This window comes from Podarcis filfolensis, assembly GCF_964270895.1.
Source record: "Podarcis filfolensis genome assembly, chromosome: 14".
NCBI lineage: Eukaryota > Metazoa > Chordata > Lepidosauria > Squamata > Lacertidae > Podarcis > Podarcis filfolensis.
This window is the reverse complement of record NC_139616.1, coordinates 44,337,110-44,358,897: the sequence shown is the minus strand read 5'-3', so window position 1 is coordinate 44,358,897 and position 21,788 is coordinate 44,337,110. Positions and strand designations below refer to the sequence as shown.

The 21,788-nt window shown below is 43.6% G+C and overlaps 2 protein-coding genes across 2 annotated transcripts in view; both read right to left on the bottom strand.

Moving 5' to 3' along the window:
- Nucleotides 1-21,788, bottom strand: part of LOC310749103 (myosin-11) — a 1,537,435-nt gene that overhangs the window by 1,078,684 nt on the left and 436,963 nt on the right. The window lies entirely within an intron of this gene.
- TVP23A (trans-golgi network vesicle protein 23 homolog A) lies at nucleotides 238-19,735 on the bottom strand. Its single transcript, XM_083585922.1, has 8 exons — nucleotides 19,392-19,735; nucleotides 12,573-12,652; nucleotides 8,120-8,264; nucleotides 7,144-7,233; nucleotides 5,004-5,132; nucleotides 3,408-3,536; nucleotides 2,075-2,165; nucleotides 238-430 (listed from the first exon to the last, which is right to left on the bottom strand). Exons 1-7 carry the CDS (start codon nucleotides 19,401-19,403, stop codon nucleotides 2,106-2,108), a joined length of 645 nt encoding a protein of 214 aa, XP_083442048.1. The 5' UTR covers nucleotides 19,404-19,735; the 3' UTR covers nucleotides 238-430; nucleotides 2,075-2,105.

Genomic DNA, 21,788 nt, shown 5'->3' with positions numbered 1-21,788 from the left:
GTTACAAGTCTGCTTCTGATTGCTAGATTACCCTTAAGGGCTGTTACCTTCATCAGCAAAAGTCCTTGAACCTTTATTTATTTAATAAAACCTATACACCACTTGGCTGTAAAAAAAAAGGCAAAAAAAGCCCTCGAAAGCCATTTACAAAGAACATAAAACAATAAAGTTATTGGTAAAAAAACAGTTTTTAAACTACTATTTAAAATAAGCTAAACTAAAATTAAAACACACATATTTCGGTAGAAAGTTCTTTTATTTAGAAACGTACATCTCTCTCTTTAAGGAGAGTTTCTCACAATCATTTCTGCGTTCTGCTTCAGTCTCCTTAGTTTTGTTTTCAGTAATTGCCGATGAATAAAGTTGTTGGGGGATGATCCATATTTAGACCGCAGGTTCTCTTGACTGCCAGTCTTTCTCCGTGAAGGATCTGGAAGATCAGAATACATCTAAGAGTTATAATTTAAATAGCAAATGCATTAGTGTTTGTTTAGGGGGGTTCTGTGCTGTGGACTAGCTGCATTGTTTCTTAGTCTGGCTGTGAACTGGAACACTGCCACATTAAAGAGTAGGGAACCCCAGGCCCATGAGCAAAGTCTGCCCCCTCCATGTCTACTAGTTCCCAGGAACGCAGGAAATTGTACAGAGTCAGACCAACAGTCCTTCAAACTTGGTATTGTCTGCATGGACCAGAAGCAGCTCTTCAGGATGGAAGATTCATGCCTCGAAATGCCAGGGATTTATGCAACGTATGTTCTACCACTGACATCTGCCTCTAGAATTACTGTATTTTTTGCTCTATAAGACTCACTTTTTCCCTCCTAAAAAGTAAGGGGAAATGTGTGTGCGACTTATGGAGCGAATGCAGGCTACGCAGCTATCCCAGAAGCCAGAACAGCAAGAGGGATTGCTGCTTTCACTGCACAGCGATCCCTCTTGCTGTTCTGGCTTCTGAGATTCAGAATATTTTTTTTCTTTCTTTCCTCCTCCAAAAACTAGGTGTGTCTTGTGGTCTGGTGAGTCTTACAGAGCGAAAAATACGGTAAATATTCTAGTCCTCATGGATTCTGAAGAAAGGGCTCAAGGAAAGAGGAAAGTTGCCTCTCACAGATTGATGCCATTGGGCCACTTTGTTTGGTACTGTCTACTCTGACTGCCAGGGGCTCTCCAAGGTTCCAGGCAGGAAACCTTGCTGATTGGATAACTAGTTAGTGCTCCCAACTACCTCTCCCCCTAAGAGCAAGAAAGAGGTTGTTCCAAAGTGTATACACTTGTTTGTGGACCGCTGCCCTGTCAAAAAACAGCAGTGGGGTCCCACACTCCTGATTCTTTGAAGTAAGCTGGCCAGCGGGAACATGACTGGCTAGGAAATGAAATCTGAACTAAGGCCCAGGGGCCAGATCCGGCCCAATCGCCTTCTAAATCCGGCCTGCAGACAGTCCGGGAATCAGCGTGTTTTTACATGAGAAGAATGTGTCCTTTTATTTAAAATGCATCTCTGGGTTATTTGTGGGGCCTGCCTGGTGTTTTTACATGAGTAGAATGTGCCCTTTTATTTAAAATGCATCTCTGGGTTATTTGTGGGGCATAGGAATTCGTTCATTTTTCCCCTCCAAAATATAGTCATGCCCCCCCCCCTAGATATGAGGGACAGTGGACCGCTTCCCTGCTGAAAAAGTTTGTTGACCCCTGCCCTATACGATGCTCTGGCTCTGCTTAGGGGGTCTGTTGACAGTGCTTAGGGCAGAGCCCATAGGGCAGACGAGCCTTGACTGATGGCTCCCGAGGCTGGTTGTGCGGACGGGTGGAAGGGGTCTGTTTCAGTTCCTCCTCCGCGACCAAAGTTGCCAACTTTTGTACTAGGGATGAGTTGGACAGAGGGGAATACCAGAATCTCTAATAGAGGAAGAGACGAGAATAGCTTGCAAAAGAGGGGAGGCAACAGGGACTCGGTGGGTGGCTGGTACCGCAGAGTGCAACAGATAGGAGGTGGGAGATGGTGTTGCATCTGGGCTTTTCAAACAATAAGCTGATGGTCTTTAGCACCAGAACAGTGCTATCAAATTGTTCCTACCGGTAATCAGTTTTTCCCACTTCTTTCTGCTCTAATGGTTTCGTGTTCCCATGCCCTTCAGGACGGTCTTCTGAAAATCCTCTGGCATATCCTGCAACATACATAAAATGTCTGGCGTCTTTGTCACGGCAGCCCAAGCCCCCTTCAGAAGTCTCTGTTAGATTGCATCAACTAGTTGCGCTCAGTCCCCGAAAACTGAAGAACGCAGCAGCTACTGCTTTTCCTCTTCTATCCAGCCTTGCTTGTTAGTCGTACCTTGGAAGTCGAACAGAATCTGTTCCAGAAGTCCGTTCGACTTCCAAAACATTCGGAAACCAAAGCACTGCTTCTGATTGGCTGCAGGAAGGTCCTGCAGCCAATCAGAAGCCGTGGAAGCCCCGTCGGACGTTCGGGTTCCAAAGAACGTTCGCAAACAGGAACACTCCTGGGTTTCCGGCGTTTGGGAGCCAAAACATTCGACTTGCAAGGTGTTCAGGATCCAAGGTATGATGGTATATCCCTTTGTGTTCAGGCTGTATTGATTGAGAAAAGGAGAGAGAGAGACTGCCCTCTTCCGTCCTGGGCCTTTTTAGAAGGAATGCTACACATTCTATTCTATTCTATTCTATTCTATTCTATTCTATTCTATTCTATTCTATTCATATCTTTTGGGATGCTGATGAAGACACTTAAAGGTAAAGGATCCCTGACAGTTAAGTCTAGTCACAGACGACTCTGGGGTTGCGGCACTCATCTTGCTTTAAAGGCCGAGGGAGCTGGCATTTGTCCGCAGACAGTTTTTCCAGGTCATGTGGCCAGCATGACTAAACTGCTTCTGGCGAAACCAGAGCAGCGCATGGAAACGCCGTTTACCTTCCCGCCGGAGCAGTACCTATTTAACTACTTGCATTTTTGGTGTGCTTTCAAACTGCTAGGTTGGCAGGAGCTGGGACCGAGCAACGGGAGCTCACCCCGTTGCAGGGATTTGAACCGCCGACCTTCTGATCGGCAAGCCCAAGAGGCTCAGTGGTTTAACCCACAGCACCACCCACGTCCCTTAAGGACACTTAAGCAGCTATCTAAGGCCACTGACTTGCAAAGAAACTTGTCTGACCAAATCGGCAACCTCCTCTCTTAGATGCTAACCCTCACTGGGTACAGGAGCCCAAGAATTGGAAGGGACTCGAGGCATCATGCAAACTCCACCCCACCAACCCACAGCAATGTTGTCCGTCTATTTACCCTTGACATATCAAAATTGCAATCTGCATTTCCATTCCTTTGTGGTGTTGGACGTGGACCAGCCGTCCCTCACCTTGACTCAAGGCTGGCTAAACAGCCAGCACTAACTCACCCTCTGGAACATCTGTTGCGCCGGGAATCTCGAGGTGACTTTGTGGATGGTTTGTGAGCCTCCTAATTTGCAGTGGACGTAGCCGTAGAGGTTGGCAGCTTGGAGGCAGATGCCAGCTATCACAAGAGCCTGCAACAAACAGCAAACAGAAGCAGGTTGGGACGTTTACCAGCAAGTGTGTTGGCAGTGCACAGAATGCACCACTGAGTGTGCACTTAATAATAATAATAATAATAATAATAATAATAATAATAATAATAGAGACAGAGAAGTAGGTACACCACTTTGAGCTCCTTCGAGGAAAAGGTCGGATAGAAATGTAATAAACAAATAAATTATCTTCTCTGATATTCTGTTGGGAGTTACTTATCCATCTTGACTAGAGATGGATAGATCAGTCAATTTCGGCTCTCTCAGTTTTCCCGTTTTCCAATATGAAATTCAGTTCTCCACGTTTTGCAGAAATTTGCAAAAGTATATGAAATCCTTGTGAAAATTCCAGCAGCATTTTGTCATGAATTTATCCTAACAAACACAAATGCAGTTTTGATGAATGCATCCATTTTTGCAAGTAATTTCCCCTAACGTAAAGCATTTTTCTCTGTTATTATTAATATTATTATTATTAACTAGATTTATATACTGCCCTTCGTCATAAGATCTCAGGGCGGTTCACAGAATCATATCTATAATATTCATGAATATCTTCCTCTTCATGTATGCTTTACCCTAATATCAGTGGCTTCTTGTAAATGTTAGTTGGACAACTGCATTGCAAAATTCAGATAGGCACAAATTTCAGCTGTGTTCTAGGTCAGTGCGAATTTGATAAATTGTCTTTAATTGTGTACTGAGTCTATTTTTTTCTGCACCCCTAACCTTGGCTACCTTCCTAGACTGAAGAGACTTCTGAGACTCTATTGCTTTTTTCCCTTAATGTAGATCCCCAAGTTTTTCCATCAGAAGCTGGGTGGTGAGTTATGACTGTTCTTTCATGTGCCATGACATGGGTTGGCAAACTAAGGCCCGGGGGCCAGATCCAGCCCAATCACCTTCTCAATCTGGCCCATGGACCGTCCAGGAATCAGCGTGTTTTTACATGAGTAGAATGTGTCCTTTTATTTAAAAGCATCTCTGGGTTATTTGTGGGGCCTGCCTGATGTTTTTACATGAGTAGAATGTGTGCTTTTATTTAAAATGCATCTCTGGGTTCTTTGTGGGGCCTGCCTGGTGTTTTTACATGAGTAGAATGTGTGCTTTTATTTAAAATGCATCTCTGGGTTATTTGTGGGACATAGGAATTCGTTCATTTCCCCCCCCCCAAAAAAAATATAGTTTGGCCCCCCACTAGGTCTGAGGGACAGTGGACCAGCCTCCTGATGAAAAAGTTTGCTGACCCCTGTGCTATGATCTGGGGTGTGAAGAGCCAATATTAGCCAATATTAGCCAATATTATTTATCGCATCTGTATAGGCTTGTATCCAACAAAGATGTCCCATTGGTGCAAGGACTTCTGCCTTTTCAACAGGTCTTCCTCTCCCTCCATGCCCCACGTCTGCCCCCTGGGCTCTTGCAAACTTTTGTCCAACCCCTTACCAGCCATTTCAGCTTCAAGGAAAACAAGGTGCTGAAGAAAAAAAGTGTCCAGATGACTGGGCAGATGATCAAGCCCAGCCAGAATATCCGGGCTTCGACTTCGGTGGGGGCGGCTATGGTTGACGGGACCTATGGTGGAGGAAAGTGGGGGAAAGAGACGGGTGGGTTACCATCAGCTGAAATCTCTGCGAAAATGACGCAGAATTAAACAGAAATGGGAACTTCTGCCATATACAATCTGATTCTAGGAAAACAGATTCATTTCCTCATTATTGGCAATAAACTTCCTTAAAATTTGGTACCGTGTCGGTGGATATGTTGGTCCCATGCATTTAAAAAAAGGCCTTTTTTCCGTTTACTCAAGAAATATTGGCCACGTCACTGCGGAATTGCATTTTATCTTCATTTTACATTTTGATACACCTTGCCTTCATTTGCACATGGCTTTGGGTTTTAAAACAAAAAAACTAAGCAGTATTTTAAATGAAAAACTGCAGTAGATTTCCAGACCCCCCACACCTGGAATCACTTGGCATCAGGTGTGGGGCAGATGAGCGTGGTTTGGGGGAAATGGCCTCTGTCACCAAATGTGTAAGCAGGCAGAGGGTAGGGTTGCCATATTTCAAAAAGTAAAAACCAGGACACCCCAAAAGTTGTTGAGCAGATTTGGCATTAAGAAGACATCTAATGGCAGCCCTGTTCAGGGCAGTTTTTAGTGGCTGATGTTTTATTGTGTTTTTAATATTTTAATATTAAATGTTAATATTTTGTTGGGAGTGGCTGGGGCGACCCAGTCCAGTCAGATGGGTGGCATATAAATAATAAATTATAAAATTATAAATTATAAAATTATAAAATTATCATTATGTGGACCGCCCTTGCTATACACATAAGCTGGCATAAAAATTCCAGGCCTAAATGAGGCAACTGTTGCTTTGTTTCCCTCATTTCGGGTGGCTTGTGTGCATCCAACAGTGGTGTAGTCAAAAACTTAATTGCATATTATTTGAAGAAGTCCTTTCCTCTGTCTGCTATCTGTTGGAGGACTCCGAGCAATAATATTACGGGGGAGAAAAGCCTATCTCCATCCTTTCCCACCCCCCAATTCTTGAAATTATGAACTTCTTCTTGCGCTTTCCCTGTATGTTTTAGACCAGTGGTTCCAAAGTGGGAAGTAACTTGCCCTGGGATGCTTGGTGTTAGCTAGGATTACAATAAAACCTTGGTTCTCGAACTTAATCCATTCCGGGAGTCCGTTCGACTCCCGAAACTATTCAGAAACCAAGGTGCGGCTTCCGATTGGCTGCAGGAGCTTCCTGCACTCAAGCGGAAGCCGTGTTGGACGTTCAGCTTCCAAAGAACGTTCAAAAACCAGAACACTCACTTCCGGGTTTTTGGCATTCAGGAGCTGATTTGTTTATCAACTAAGCCGTTCGAGAACCAAGGTACCACTGTACCTTGCTAAGAGGCAAGGGGGCAGCAGGGGGCTGCTGGAGATAGAAAGGCTGGTATCACTGGATCACATTTATCAATTTTGTCAAATTAATCAAACTAAATGGTCTTAATTGGTTTGTGAATACATGTACACTTATTTGTTTCTGTTTTGAATTCTACTGTGTTGTTATCTTCCTATGGGGGTTGCGTGAGCCACTACAGTCGTACCTTGGCTGTTGAACGCCTTGGTACTCGTCTGTTTCGGCTCCCGAATGATCGAAACCCAGGAGCGACTGTTCCAGTTTTTGAATGGCTTTTTTGGAAGCCAAACGTCCGATGCGGCTTCCGCAATTGTTTCTGGTGCGCCTGCGCATTCAGAACGCGTTCTGTTCGAAAACCAAGGTACGACTGTATTCTGAATTATGCTTTTTAATCGGGTGTAGGGGGGCACTGCCGATGTGTTTATGGAACCGAGGGTTTGGGAACCACTTAGAATCATAGAATCGTAAACTTGGAAAGGACCATGAGGGTCATCTGGTCCAACCCTCTGCAATGCAGGAATCTTTGGCCCAAAGTGAGGCTCAAAGCCCCAACCCTGGGAGATTAAGAGTCTCAGAATCTACCAACTGAGCTATTGCCCGCTACAACACATGGTCCACCGGCAAGGGCCCTTCTGTGCTCTGTGAAAGACAATGTAAAGGAATACCTTTTTCGCTTCGTACACCCAGTGGCTTTTCCCATCCTCATCAATCTGGTTCCACCATCGCAAACCGACCAGCAGCCTTCCAGTGACATTCTAAATGAGAGGGTGAAAGCCAGCCAGCTAGAGTGGTCTGTATTTTTGGTTTTTTTATAATCATTTTTATTTGATTTCACAAGTGTAAAGTTGCAACAATACTAAATACATATCCATATTTAGAGATTTCCCAGAATCTCCAGACATCTCCCCACCCCCTCCATGGGTCCTATTGTCAACATTTTCAACTGCATATTATTTCATAATCTGTATTTTGTATCTGTCCATGTTGTCCGCAGTGTTTGTTTTCATCTGCTTATAGTGGTCTCCTAAATAAATGAAAAATGTTTCCCATTCTTTCCTGAAGGTTTTGTCTTCTAGGTTCCTGAGCTTCTGGTTTTTTTTTAAATAAAAGTTATTTTAAACATTTTTTTCAGTTCATTATATATCATTTCCTAGAATGCTTTTATTACCTTACACAGCCACCACATATGGTAAAAGGTACCTTCTTTTTCTTTACATTTCCAGCAGGTATTTGTACTTGCATTTTTGCTAACTTACTAGGAGTTAAATACCACTGGTACACCATTTCCATAGAGAGATCTGTATTTTTTGGATCAGGATGCCAGGCTATCTGGGCCACTGGCCTGATCCAGCTTCGGGGCCCTTCTTATGCCACAACAAAGGCAGTGTTCGATGGTGCCCATTGGGACTGGTAGGGCAGAAGGCAGGAGGACCAACAGTAGGTGGCGCCAGAGTTAATGCCTGACTGTGCCAATGGAGTCTGCTTTTGTCCCTATCCTCCTTCTCCCTGCGGAGCATTACAAGGGCAACACTGAGACTAAGGAGAGGGGAGATGGCAGACTGTTTCACGCCATTGGATGAAAGACAAAATGGCGCAAGGTGGCATAACATTAGAGTTGTGAGATGCCCAGAGTGTCCTTACCTTCACAGACCAGAAGTCGAAGGACAGGAGGAGGAGAATGAGGACAAAACAGGCAATGAAACTTTTGCTGAACCAGTCGCAGACTAGGTAGGTCACGATGGCACTCACTCGGAAAAAGAGGTGGAAGAAGGTGGCCAGAGGATGCCTAGGAGAGAACGATCCGGAACATATGCTAAGTTGTTTTGTGTTGCATCCCGGAAGCCATGACCCAAGTTTGGGGCAAGTACTCTCTGGTGAGAGAATCCCAGCAGACAGTTAGAATCACAAAACATGCAGCAAAGTAAAGCATGGAAGTATAGGAGTAAAACCTTCTAAATGCACCTTTCCAGTGAGTGGCAAAATATCCCCTTTTACAGGCTTTTCCCAAGCTAGCATGGAGATAGGTTTTATTTTTAAGTCATAAAATTGTTTACTTATTAAATTCTTCAAAGGTCAGATCCATGTGCTTTTCCATACAGCAGTTGGGAAATATGAACAGGCAATAAAACATTGCTTAGTTACAAAAGGTAAACATTTCTAAAGTAATGGGAGGGAGAGAAATGTTAGTTTTAGACTCCATTCTGGTCTGAGACAAAAGAGGCTGGTGAAAGCCATGAGGCTGGAGCGACCAACTCAGAGCTGCTTACATAATGCAGTCCACATGGAGGGAGAGATAACAAAGGCTTGGTGACCCATTTCCTCCCAAGGTAGGAAGTGATGCCAAAGGCTAAGCCTGGTAGGACTCCCTACTCTATGGTTTAACCCCTTCACACACTAATTAGATTCAAACATGCTAAGCTTTTATGAAGCTGGAACCCTACACTTTATACCTCATCCATCAGCTTCAGTATCGTAGACGCAACTCATCAGTGACTTTCCTGTGTCTTTCCCAGTCGTGCGTGGAAATACCAGGGATTGAACAGGGAACATGTGCCTTATCTGCAGCCTGCAGCCTCCCTCAAGCACGCGTGTGATGTGATTACCTGCTGATTCACAGCTGCATGCTACCTCCAGTTACAGATCCTACAGTAGTGCAAGACTTACTATACAGTGAGGCAGCACATTCTAATGAAAGTGTATGGCTGCTGGACAAGGGTTGATGGGAGATGGAGTCTAAAACATCTGGAGAGCGCCATGTTGGCTTAGCACCATCTTGGCCTTTTCCTCCTCTGTCTTGTGTCCCCCTCCATTGCACGGATGCATACTCTGACGCATATTGGCGTTTTGACTCCTGTGGACGAACCTTTTATTTAACATTCTGAATGTTGTTGTTGTTGTTGTTTGTACCTCACCTATCTGACTGGATTGCCCCAGTCACTCTGGGCGGCTTCCAGCATATATGAAAACACAGTAAAACATCAAACATTAAAAACTTCCCTAAACTGGGCTGCCTTCAGATGTCTTCTAAAAGTCAGATAGTTGTTTATTTCTTTGACATCTGATGGGAGGGCGTTCCAAAGGGCAGGCGCCACCATAACCCCTAGTCATACGTCAAGCTGTCTGAAGCTGAAATGACTTCTAATGACACCAGGAAGGACACGGGTTGCCAGCCTCCGGCTTATTGTGTTGGGCATTTTGGTTCAAATCTCCACTCAGCCACAGAGTTTCATGGGTGGCCAGTCCTATTTCACAAGGTTGTTGCAAGGATACTAACAATAATTTATTATTTATACCCTGCCCATCTGACTGGGTTTCCCCAGCCGCTCTGGGCGGCTCCCAACAGAATATTAAAAACACAATAAAACATCAAACATTGAAAGCTTCCCTAAACAGGGCTGCCTTCAGATGTATTCTAAAAGTCAGGTAGTTGTTTATTTCCTTGACATCTGATGGGAGGGCGCCACTACCGAGAAGGCCCTCTGCCTGGTTCCCTGTAACCTCACTTCTCGCAGGGAGGGAACCGCCAGAAGGCCATCGGCGCTGGACCTCAGCATCTGGGCTGGATGATGAGAGTGGAGATGCTCCTTCAGGTATTCAGGTACCATAATTAACACTATGAAGAACTTTTCTGTCTGAAAGAGATGTTTGACAGTGAAAAAGACTACCTTGGAAGGTAGTGGAGCTCAGAACTGGAGGTTTTTTTAGGTGGAGGTCGGCTGGCCATCTGTCAGGGATTCTTTATCTGTGACTCCTGCCTTGTAGGAGGTTAGACTAGATAAGACCTGGGACCTACGATTCTAAGAATTATATATTGGTTCCATCTTAGTCATTCAAACCACTTCTATTGCATTTAATGGACTCTTTGAGCAAGCTGCTCGAGTTTGTTCTTAAAAAGGGATTGGAATGTAATTTCAAAAAAAGTAAAAATGATGATGCATGGAAACATTTAAAAACTCTACTTGCAGACAACTTGCAGCAGCCACGCTTGAGATCCCTTCGCTGTAAAGAGACAGAAGCGATGGGTCTCTCATTTCCTCATAGATCTGTATGTTCAGTCTGGTGTTGTTTTTAACAGAAGCCTGGGGTTCCCCTTTGTGGAATATGGTAAAAAATGAAGTTGCACGTGGAGTCGTATTAGCAGCTGTGGTTTAACAACAACACAACAGAAAAGTCCCAAACTTCTCAGCTTTCTATGTACATTGAAACGTGCAGCCGAGGTTTCAAAAATGGAGCATCTTTTCTGAAGTTCTTATAGTTCATTTAGTGCAGAGTCTCCCCAGTTCCACCGTTGTGAGACTCTTCGAGACTTGAGAAGTTGGCGTGTTCCTGGGGACAGAGCCATCTTTTCCACAGCCTCCCATATCCAGATTCAAATTTCACTAACAAGGCAACCGAATGCTGGTTGTAGCCAAACAGAATTGTGTAAGTAGAAAATATACATAATAATTGCACTTGGAAATAAAAGGCTTGGCCTATGTAATAAATAAAGCATGCATTAAAAAAACCACACAAAAACATAGAATCTTAAATTTTGAGGGTGACCACTTGGCCTTGTCTAGGTTGGGAAAGCTCCCCTGTGAATTTAGCTGTATTAAGCATTATGCGCCTGTCCAAACCAGACAACAGATATCAAATCATATTGATGTCGCTGAGGGTAGAAAATTTTCTCCAGATATTTTTTGGTTAGGTGTTTCACACAATTTACAGAATAGCATATAATGCGTAGCATCCTCTGCCCAGGGTCAAGTGCATATGCAAAACCACTGATCCATGTGGATTTTCTTAAATTGCCCTTCAAAAAAATGGACTTGATAGTGTGAAAACGCAGGGCTACAACATCTTTGAGGAGGAACGCTGGGTCCCTCGGCCTCAAAGTGAGATGAGCGCCGCAACCCCATAGTTGCCTTTGACCAGACTTAATCATCCAGGGGTCCTTTACCTTTACCTATCAAACAGGCTTCAGCGATACTACTGCTTAGTAGGGGCATTGCTAGGGATTCAGCACAGCTCAATCGTGATTGAAATTGCAGTAATTAAGAGTTTTGCACTGAACACACTTCCTGGAAGTGATTTTTGGATAAGTTTGCAATGAAACGCTGGTGAGTTTCCAGGAGGACTCAAACAGAAAACCACAAAAGGATACGGATACGTGAAACGTACTTGGAAAGCGAGAAACTGACCCAATGGCTCATCCTTATAATCATCGCGAATAATTATGACCTACGAACACACATTTCTGCAATTGAATTTTGGAGGGGTGGTGTAGTGGTTAGACTGTCAGACTGGGGCCTGGAAGACCTGGATTCAAATCCCCACTTGGTCATGAAGCTCACCTTGGAGTCAGTCTCTGCCTCTTAGCCTAACCTACCTCACAGAGTCATTGTGGGGATTAAATGAGGAGTAGGAGAATGACTTACATCACCTTTGGGTGAGGGATGTTGGAATATAAATGCAATGGGTAAAATCAATAAATACAGACCCTCCAATGACCCTATTTCCCAGGGACATCCCTGATTTATAGAAGCAGTCCCGGTTTCTGATTTGATCCCGGAATGTCCCGCTTTTCCTTAGGATGTCCCTAATTCCATTGGAGAAATGTTGGAGGGTGTTGAGTTATCTGACCCCTGAGCCATCTGAAGGCAATCCTGTACAGTGGTACCTCGGGTTAAGTACTTAATTCGTTCCGGAGGTCTGTTCTTAACCTGAAACTTTTCTTAACCTGAAGCACCACTTTAGCTAATGGGGCCTCCTGCTGCTGGCTCGCCGCCGGAGCACGATTTCTGTTCTCATCCTGAAGCAAAGTTCTTAACCCGAGGTACTATTTCTGGGTTAGCGGAGTCTGTAACCTGAAGCGTATGTAACCTGAAGTGTATGTAACCCGAGGTACCACTGTATAAGGAAGGGGTTTTTTTTAATGTTTAATGTTTTATTATGTTTTTATATATGCTGGAAGCTGCCCAGAGTGGCTTGGCCAACCCAATAAGATGTGTGGGGTATAAATAGTAAAATCATCATTGTGGAATGGGACGTCCCTATTTTCATCGGAGAAATGTTGAAGGGTATGTAAATAATAAAATTAATTTACTTCATTTACCTGATCTTTGCTTTCCTTAAGGCCAACTCCTCTTCGTTTCCGAAGTCAAGAGACACGTCTTCAGTGTCGTCTGCTAAAGTCTGGAAAAGACACACGAGCACACATGCATTTTTTAAAAAGTACTGATCAAAGGAAGGATGTAGTGGAAATTCCTTCCTTCCTTTGCAGTTGATGTCATGAATGAGTCTCTTTCCCCAAAGACCAGAAGTCCACCATACAGAATCAATCGAATCAGGAAGGGGAATGAGATTCATCCCCAGAGAAGGCAGTCATAGCCGCCAATCTAGATGGCTTCAAAAAGAAATAAATGACATAGAATGAATTGAAAAATATGTTTAAAATAACGTCTGTAAAAACAACCACCCAGAAGCTTTCCTTTAGGGAATTATAGGGACAGAACTACCCAAACTGCATTGAAATTTATTCATGCATGTGACTACAGTGGCAAGAACGTTACTTGCCCAAAAATGGAAAGAAGAGAACTCCCAGCGAAAAAAGAAAGGATGCAAAAAATTATGGCAAATACGCAGAAGTGGCGAAACTTACCAGAAAAATAAGAAAACAAGATAAAAAACTTTTTATAAAAGAATGGAAATGGTTTATTGAATATTCACAAAACAAACTGTAAACGGATAAGAACATTGGCAGGATTATTGTAATAAGCTGCAGTTTTATAAGGGTATATATTTAAAGCAGATGACTAAATGAGCAAATTAAGAGTTAATTTGGATTTGCAGAAAATATGAAAAATTAATTTAAGGAATTGTGGAAAGAGGGGGAAGGAAGTCAAGTTTTGAAATGTTAAAATGATTGTAAAATTATTGAAATGTATAAAACCGAAAATCTATCTATATATCTATATCTATACAGTGGTACCTCGGGTTACATACGCTTCAGGTTACATACGCTTCAGGTTACAGACTCCGCTAACCCAGAAATAATGCTTCAGGTTAAGAACTTTGCTTCAGGATGAGAACAGAAATCGTGCTCCGGCAGCAGCAGGAGGCCCCATCAGCTAAAGTGGTGCTTCAGGTTAAGAACAGTTTCAGGTTAAGAACGGACCTCTGGAACGAATTAAGTACTTAACTGAGGTACCACTGTATCTATGAATTGAAGAAAGTAGTGGAGGAAATGGTTAGCGACGACTACTAGCCACATTGGCTTTGCTCTGTCTCCATAGTTTGTGGCAGCCTCTGAATACCAATTGCTGGAAACCACATGAAAGGAGAATGCTCTCATGCTTGCTGGTTTCTCACAAGCATCTGGTTGGCCACTGTGAAAATAGGATGCTGGACTTGGTGGGCCATTGGCCTCATCCAGTAGGTTCTCCTTATGAAATTGCCTGCAGGAAAGCATTTACTCAAGCAGGTTCAATGTGTGAAAAAGAAATACAGTGGTACCTCAGGTTAAGAACTTACCATAATTCGTTCCGGAGGTCGGTTCTTAACCTGAAACTGTTCTTAACCTGAGGCACCACTTTAGCTAATGTTGCCGCCCCGCGATTTCTGTTCTCATCCTGAGGTAAACTTCTTAACCCGAGGTACTATTTCTGGGTTAGCGGAATCTGTAACCTGAAGCGTTTATAACCTGAAGAGTCTCTAACCCGAGGTACCACTGTACATCCAAGCGCCATTCACAGCACATCCAGTAATTCAGTAGCTGGGAATCCACAAGCAGAACCAGGAAGGCCAATTACTTCACACCCAAAAGAATTCATTTGGCCTCCAGCTGGAAATCTGAACCTCCTGGGGAATTAGGAAAGGCGTTTACTACATTGGGAGTGCCTGAAATGAATCTGAATCTTGCATGGTCACAGGACGTCCAGTTCTGGGGGAAAGTTCAGCCAGGCATGGGATGTCATCTCTGAGGAATGTTTTTCCCAGCAAATGGGGGAATTATCTTTCCAAACGTGGGGAAGGGAGGGAGGTTAAAAGAAGGCAGCACACAGCCAGTGTGAACCCCCTGGAACATTCCCCCATCGTGTTTTGGCACAAAGCAGATGGGAAGCTTAAAATGGTTGGTTGGTGGGCGACTTTAGGAGGAAATGGAAGCCAGTAAGTTGAAGGGGACCAAACAATGGTCACGAACAATGATGCTCGGTTGCTCTAGTCTAGGGCATGTGGTAAGGAATCCTGGACCTGCCAGACATTGCTGAACCACAACTCCCATCATCCTTAGACATTGGTCACACTTGCTGGGGCTGATGGGAGTTGTAGTTTAGCAGAAGCTCAACATCAAAAAAACGAAGATCATGGCCACTGGGCCCATCACCTCCTGGCAAATAGAAGGGGAAGAAATGGAGGCAGTGAGAGATTTGACTTTCTTGGGCTCCATGATCACTGCAGATGGTGACAGCAGTCACAAAATTAAAAGACGCCTGCTCCTTGGGAGAAAAGCAATGACAAACCTAGACAGCATTTTAAAAAGCAGAGACATCACCTTGCCAACAAAGGTCTGTATAGTTAAAGCTATGGTTTTCCCAGTAGTGATGTATGGAAGTGAGAGCTGGACCATAAAGAAGGCTGATCGCCGAAGAATTGATGCTTTTGAATTATGGTGCTGGAGGAGACTCTTGAGAGTCCCATGGACTGCAAGAAGATCAAACCTCTCCATTCTGAAGGAAATCAGCCCTGAGTGCTCACTGGAAGGACAGATCCTGAAGCTGAGGCTCCAATACTTTGGCCACCTCATGAGAAGAGAAGACTCCCTGGAAAAGACCCTGGTGCTGGGAAAGATGGAGGGCACAAGGAGAAGGGACGACAGAGGACGAGATGGTTGGACAGTGTTCTCGAAGCTACCAGCACGAGTTTGACCAAACTGTGGGAGACAGTGGAAGACAGCAGTGCCTGGCATGCTCTGGTCCATGGGGCCACGAAGAGTCGGACATGACTAAACAACTAAACAACAACAACAAGCACCCAGAGGGCCAAAGGTTAAGGGCATAAGAAGAGTCCGCTGCATCAGGCCAGTGGCCCATCTGGTCCAGCATTCTCTGTTGGAACTCCTATTTGGGGACTTCATTGGCTTTTTTCTAGCCCATGTAGGACCAGTCGGGATAGTTATCCTTGATGAAGACTTGATGTTTTTATCCCCCCAAAAGTTTTTGATTGAGTTCCACTGAAATGAGGCTGCATTTTAATGTTTTAATGTTTTAATGTTGTATTTTAATTTTGTTTTTTAAGCTGTATTCTAATCAATTGTTTTTATATTTGGTGTTAGCTGCCCTGAGCTCGGTCTTGGCTGGGGAGGGCGGGGTATAAATAAAATTTTTTATTATTATTCTGTTCTCATAATGGCAGACCCCTCCAAGTACCTCTATTTTCCAGTGACAGTCCTGGATTTGCAGAAGCCATCCCAGTTTCTTTTTTGACCCTGAAATGCTCCGCTTTTCCTTAGGACGTTCCTATTTTCATCTGATAAATGTTGGAGGATATGGAGCTATGCGACCCCCTGAGCCAAGGAGATAGGAAACTATACAACCTTTAGAAGACATCTGAAGGCAGCCCTGTAGAAGGAAGTTTTTTTACATGTTTAATGTTTTATTATCTTTTTATATATGTTGAAATCTGCTCGGAGTGGCTGGGGCAATCCAGTCAGATGGGTGGGGTATGAGTAGTAAAATAACAGCAACTACCTGTGCTTTTTTAAAAGGAAAAAAAAATGCCAGTACTCACCATGCAGTTGTTCTAGTAAGTGCCACACTTTTAACATTTGGAGATGGTACTGCATACCTTTGAGTGCCCCCAGGGGGGAATGATTGATGATGGTGATGATTGAATAGGATGTCCCTATTTTCATCAGAGAAATCTGGGGCAACCCAGTCAGATGGGCAGTGTAAAAATAACTATTATTATTATTATTATTATTATTATTATTATTATTATTACAGTGGTACCTCTGGTTACAAATGCTTCAGGTTACAAACACTTCAGGTTACAGACTCCGCTAACCCAGAAATAGTACCTCGGGTTAAGAAGTTTACTTCAGGATGAGAACAGAAATTGTGTGGCGGCAGTGGGAGGCCCCATTAGCTAAAGTGGTACCTCAGTTTAAGAACAATTTCAGGTTAAGAACGGACCTCCAGAACGAATTAAGTTCTTAACCCGAGGTTGTTGTTGTTTAGTCATTTAGTCATGTCCGACTCTTTGTGACCCCATGGACCAGAACACGCCAGGCACTCCTGTCTTCCACGGTCTCCCACAGTTTGGTCAAACTCATGCTGGTAGCTTCGAGAACACTATCCATCCATCTTGTCCTCTGTCATCCACTTCTCCTTGGGCCCTCCATCTTTCCCAACATCAGGGTCTTTTCCAGGGAGTCTTCTCTTCTCATGAGGTGGCCAAAGTACTGGAGCCTCAGCTTCAGGATCTGTCCTTCCAGTGAGCACTCAGGGCTGATTTCTTTCAGAATGGATAGGTTGGATCTTCTTGCAGTCCATGGGACTCTCAAGAGTCTCCTCCAACACCATAATTCCAAAGCATCAATTTTTCGGCGATCAGCCTTCTTTATGGTCCAGCTCTCAATTCCATAAATCACTACTGGGAAAACCATAGCTTTAACTATATTGACCTTTGTTGGCAAGGTGATGTCTCTGCTGTATTATTATTACAGTATTATTATTGAATAGGCCGACCCTATTTTCATCAGAGAAATGTTGTGGGGCATGCAATGGCCAACAGTGGGAAGATCACAAGCAGGACTTGAGTTCAAAAAGTACTCTCCTCTCTTGCGGCTTCTAGCAACTCGTATAATTCTTTTAAATAAACTGCTTCCCCACGTCTAGCCTAGCTCAACCAATCAAAAGAATAGAAGTGCAGCTTGCTGGATCAAGCTGAAGACCCATCAAGTCCAATATCCTCTTCTCAGAGCAGCCAACCAGATGTGTATTATGGGAAACGTGCAAGCGGGAACAGAGCTCAAGAGCACTCTGCCCTCCTGTGGTTTCCATGAGAATTTAAGAAAAGTCCTGCTGGGCCAAGCCAATGGCCTATCTAGTCCAGCATCCTGTTCTCACAGAGGCTGACCAGGTGTTCACAAGGGAAACCCGTGAGCAGGATCCGAGCACAAAAGCCTTCCCCCCCACAACTGCGATTTCCAACAAACCAATATTCAGAAGCATGGCTGCCACTTTTTTTTAGAGAGACACAGACTTCTTGCGGTTAGGAAAGTGACAGGAAATGGGTTGAGACGGGATGTGGGATGAGCAAACAATTAACAGGAAGATTTATGAACTGCAAAAAAAAAAAGTCTGAGGAGTTTTATGGTTTTTTTTAGCATGGGTTTGTCGTGCCAGGGAAATCGAGCTCTTAAAACCGCTTCAGTTGCACAAAGCTAAATTTCCAGGAGGCCCTTGAGTTCCTTCTGCAAAGTGGCGGTGACCAAAGTTAAAATATTTAAAGAGGCAGCCCAACAGCTGTTTCACAATGTAAGTAGTTTTGCAAAGAGACAACTAAGAAAGCTGTGCAGATTTTTTTAAAAAAAAATAATCATGGTGTTCAACAGCAAAAGCGACACAAATCGGAATTGGGCTGGTCTTCCCGTCGGAAATTAGAACTATTTAAAGGCAACTTAGGCTTCTTATAGCCGGTTCATTTAAAGCACACCCAGTCAAAAAATAAATAAATCATGGGAGTTGTGGTTTACCCTTAGCAGTTTTACGAATCCCAGCACCTGGAACAAACTACAGTTCCCAGGGTTCTTAGGGGGGTGCTGCAAATGTATGTCATGTACACTGCCTAATAATAATAATAATAGTAATTTATTACTTATACCCTGCCCATCTGGCTGGGTTTCCCCAGCCACTCTGGGCGGCTTCCAACAGAACACTAAAATACAATAACCTATTAAACATTAAAAGCTTCCCTAAACAGGGCCACCTTCAGATGTCTTCTAAAAGTTTGGTAGTTGTTGTACGCTACAACAGCAGCAAGAATACGTATTGCAAAGTATTGGAAGACACAAGATTTACCCACTTTGGAAGAATGGCAGATGAAGACTATATGGGATTGGCAGAAATGACTGGCAGAATCCGGGACCAGGGAGAAGAGGCGGTGGAAGAAGATTGGAAGAAATTTAAAGACTATTTACAGAAATATTGCAAAATTAATGAATGTTAGAATGATGTTGGATAGAAATTAAGTGGTTTCCAGCTGTAATGCTTTAAGAATATGGAAGAAGGGTATAAATAGGTAAAAAATAATAATAACTAAAATGGTGTTGGATTGGAAATAAGTGGTATTAGTAACAAAGTTAATAAGAATATGCAAAAATGAATTGATAATAGATGAAAATACTGAGTTATAAAATGTTAAGTTACAGAGATAAGATAAATGAAAGAGGGTAAGGATTTGCTGATTTGATTATTTAAATGGGAATACAAGAAGGGGAGGTGTGAGGAAGTCAAAGAAACAAGCAAATGAGTTTTAAATTATGAAAAAGAATTGTTTTTAATTTTTTGTATCTTTTTTTGTGTGTGTTTACTCTTATTTTTTTTCTTGTTTTGGTTATTATGTGTTTTTGTATATCTGTTTTTTTAAAATCTTAATAAATATTTCTTAAAAAAAATAAAATAAAAGTTTGGTAGTTGTTTTTCTTTTTGACATCTGGTTATTCCCAAATGAGGCTGCCGTCCTTTTCACACCGAAAGCCTTGCCAGCTCACATCAACCATTTCCACACTGACTGAGGCCAGTTGCTTCACTGTCACACCTATGCACCCTGCAGGCCCATTGATAACAACAACCCATAATACTCCCCTCCCCATTTGACACTCTCCTGCCCACGGCCCCCTGCAGCTTGCGGCATTCCTCCTTCCCCTCACCTGCTTCATCATCGCAGCCTGGGCTCCTTCCCTCCCTTCCTCTTCTCTGTGGCTCTGCGGATGTGATGTGATGCTCAAGCCACCTTCTCCTTCCTGGCCGGTTGCTATGGAGACGGGAGTGCAATGATGCAGAGAGATGCAGGAGAAGAAGGCAGGCTGGGCAGGCTGATGGACGTAGCCAAATCAATAAAAATCAATAAAATAGATAGCAAGCTGAGGTTCTGCCCCATCCCCACAAAAGGCCTGCCCCCCCCCCAAATCCTGGCTACGCCCATGAAGGCTGATGGGAGAAGAGGAGAGATGGAAGGAAGGTGGTGTGCTGGGAGGAAGGACAACTTGAGAGCAGAGTGGGAGGGTTTGCCTGGATTTGTGGGGGGGGGCGCTGAGGTAGGGGAGTTAACTGTCATCAGATTAAGAGCAGCTTTGTGAAAGGGCAGATTTGGGGACTGTATACTGCTGACAGGTGCCTCTAATTTTAAAGGGCTTTAAAAAAACACACCAGTCCATTAAGTTCTTATAAATATCTTTATTAGGCTGCAGCCAACACCAGTCCTACTCAGAGTAGCCCCCTTGGAAATGACAGACATGGGTCCCACAGGGTCATTGATTTCTAATTACAGGTAGGAAGCCGTGTTGGTCTGCCGCAGTCGAAACAAAATAAAAAAAAAAATCCTTCCAATAGCACCTTAGAGACCAACTCAGTTTGTTATTGGTATGAGCTTTCGTGTGCATGCACACTTCTTCAGATACCTTCTTATACTTCTTATCTGAAGAATAATCCAGAGAATGCTCCTCTTTTTCAAGAGACACCGCACAGAGATATTCCTCAGCACATTAACCAAAAAGCATTGTGATTATTCATTTATTTATTGGCTGTCCTTTACCCTAAGGTCCCAGAGAGGGCTAGGAACAATGAGAACACCATGGTGTTGCTTTAAAAAAGGGGGGGGGGAGGTTCAAAAAAGGAAATATAAACATAACCCCCTCATAAAGAGAAGCTTCCCTCCCCAAGAATATAGAGTTCCAGATTTTCAAATGTGAGTCCGCTGGTTGCCACTGAGCTGGATGTTCTGCGGAGCATGCGATGAAGAGGTACCATGTGTGTATTAAAATCATCCTCGTCTCTCTCTCTCTCTCTCCAGCAAAAGCTTTCCCTTCCTTGATCAGCTTTCCTGAGGGCGCGTAAAGAACCGAAGTGACCTGCCCAGGGCTTAGGCCTGGGCAGTGTGTTTGGACATCTTGGGCTGCCCAGATAGCAAGACACCCCCATCCTGTCACCCTCACTGACGGGGTCCAAAGGAAAGCAGAAAAAGATGTTTGGCCCCAGCTTGGCTGTAGGAGTTGCTGGAAGGAGGTAGACAAGGTGCCACCCAACTGTCTTAAGGACTCCCCTCTGGATTTGTGTAGGATTTTCTCCTGAGCCGAATGGAGGATGAAACTGATGGACTATGCAGAATTAGATAAACTAACAGGAAGGATTCGAAACCTGTGGGATCAGAGATTCTCAGAAGACTGGAGTAAATTTACGGACTATTTGAAAAGTAATTGTGATGAACAGATTATGCTAGTAGGTTTGCAAGAAGTTTTGTAAGGTGAATTATTTGAAATATTGCAAAAAAAGACAATGAGGAGAATTATTAGTTAAAGATAATTAAAGGTAATATGAAATTAAGAAATGCATAATAAGTGATAAGAATGAAAAACAATCAGAGGTGTTGACGGAAGTCCAAAAAATATTGTATGAGATGAGAAGTTCTGTTGTATGAATGTTAATTAATATGTTAAAAACTAATAAAGATGCTTTTTTAAAAAAGGATTTACTCCTGAGCCTTTTCTTCTCCTGAAGATATCCAACAAGGTAGCAGAGATTAAGGACCAGAGTTCTCCTTCTCCTACATGTATGGGCACACTTCCCCGCTTGATGAGCACCATCTGCCTATAAATCAGGATGAATGCTCAACAAATAAATAACCTGGGACAGCAGCAGAGGAGCCTGGGGCGATGCGCTTAGGGGCAGAGCGATCTGCCCATAAGGGTGGGGTGAGGGTGGGGTCTCGTAACAGGTCTCAGTGTTTCGATTTCTGGGAATGGAGTTGAGAGACGACCTAACCTGGGGGGAAAACAGTAAAGACCTGATGAAGAGAGCACAGCAGAGGTTATATTTTTTGAGAATCCTCCGGAAAAACAATCTCTCATAGGACCTGTTGATGGCATTTTACCATTGTACTGTGGAGAGTGTATTAACTTATGGTCGGGGTGTGTGGTTTGGGAGCTGCACGGTCAGGGGAAAAACAATGCTGTCCAGGGTTGTAAAGATTGCGGAGAGAATAATTGGGTGCACTCTTCCCACCTTGGATCAAATCTATGCTTCCAGGTGCCATAAGAAAGCTGCAGAGA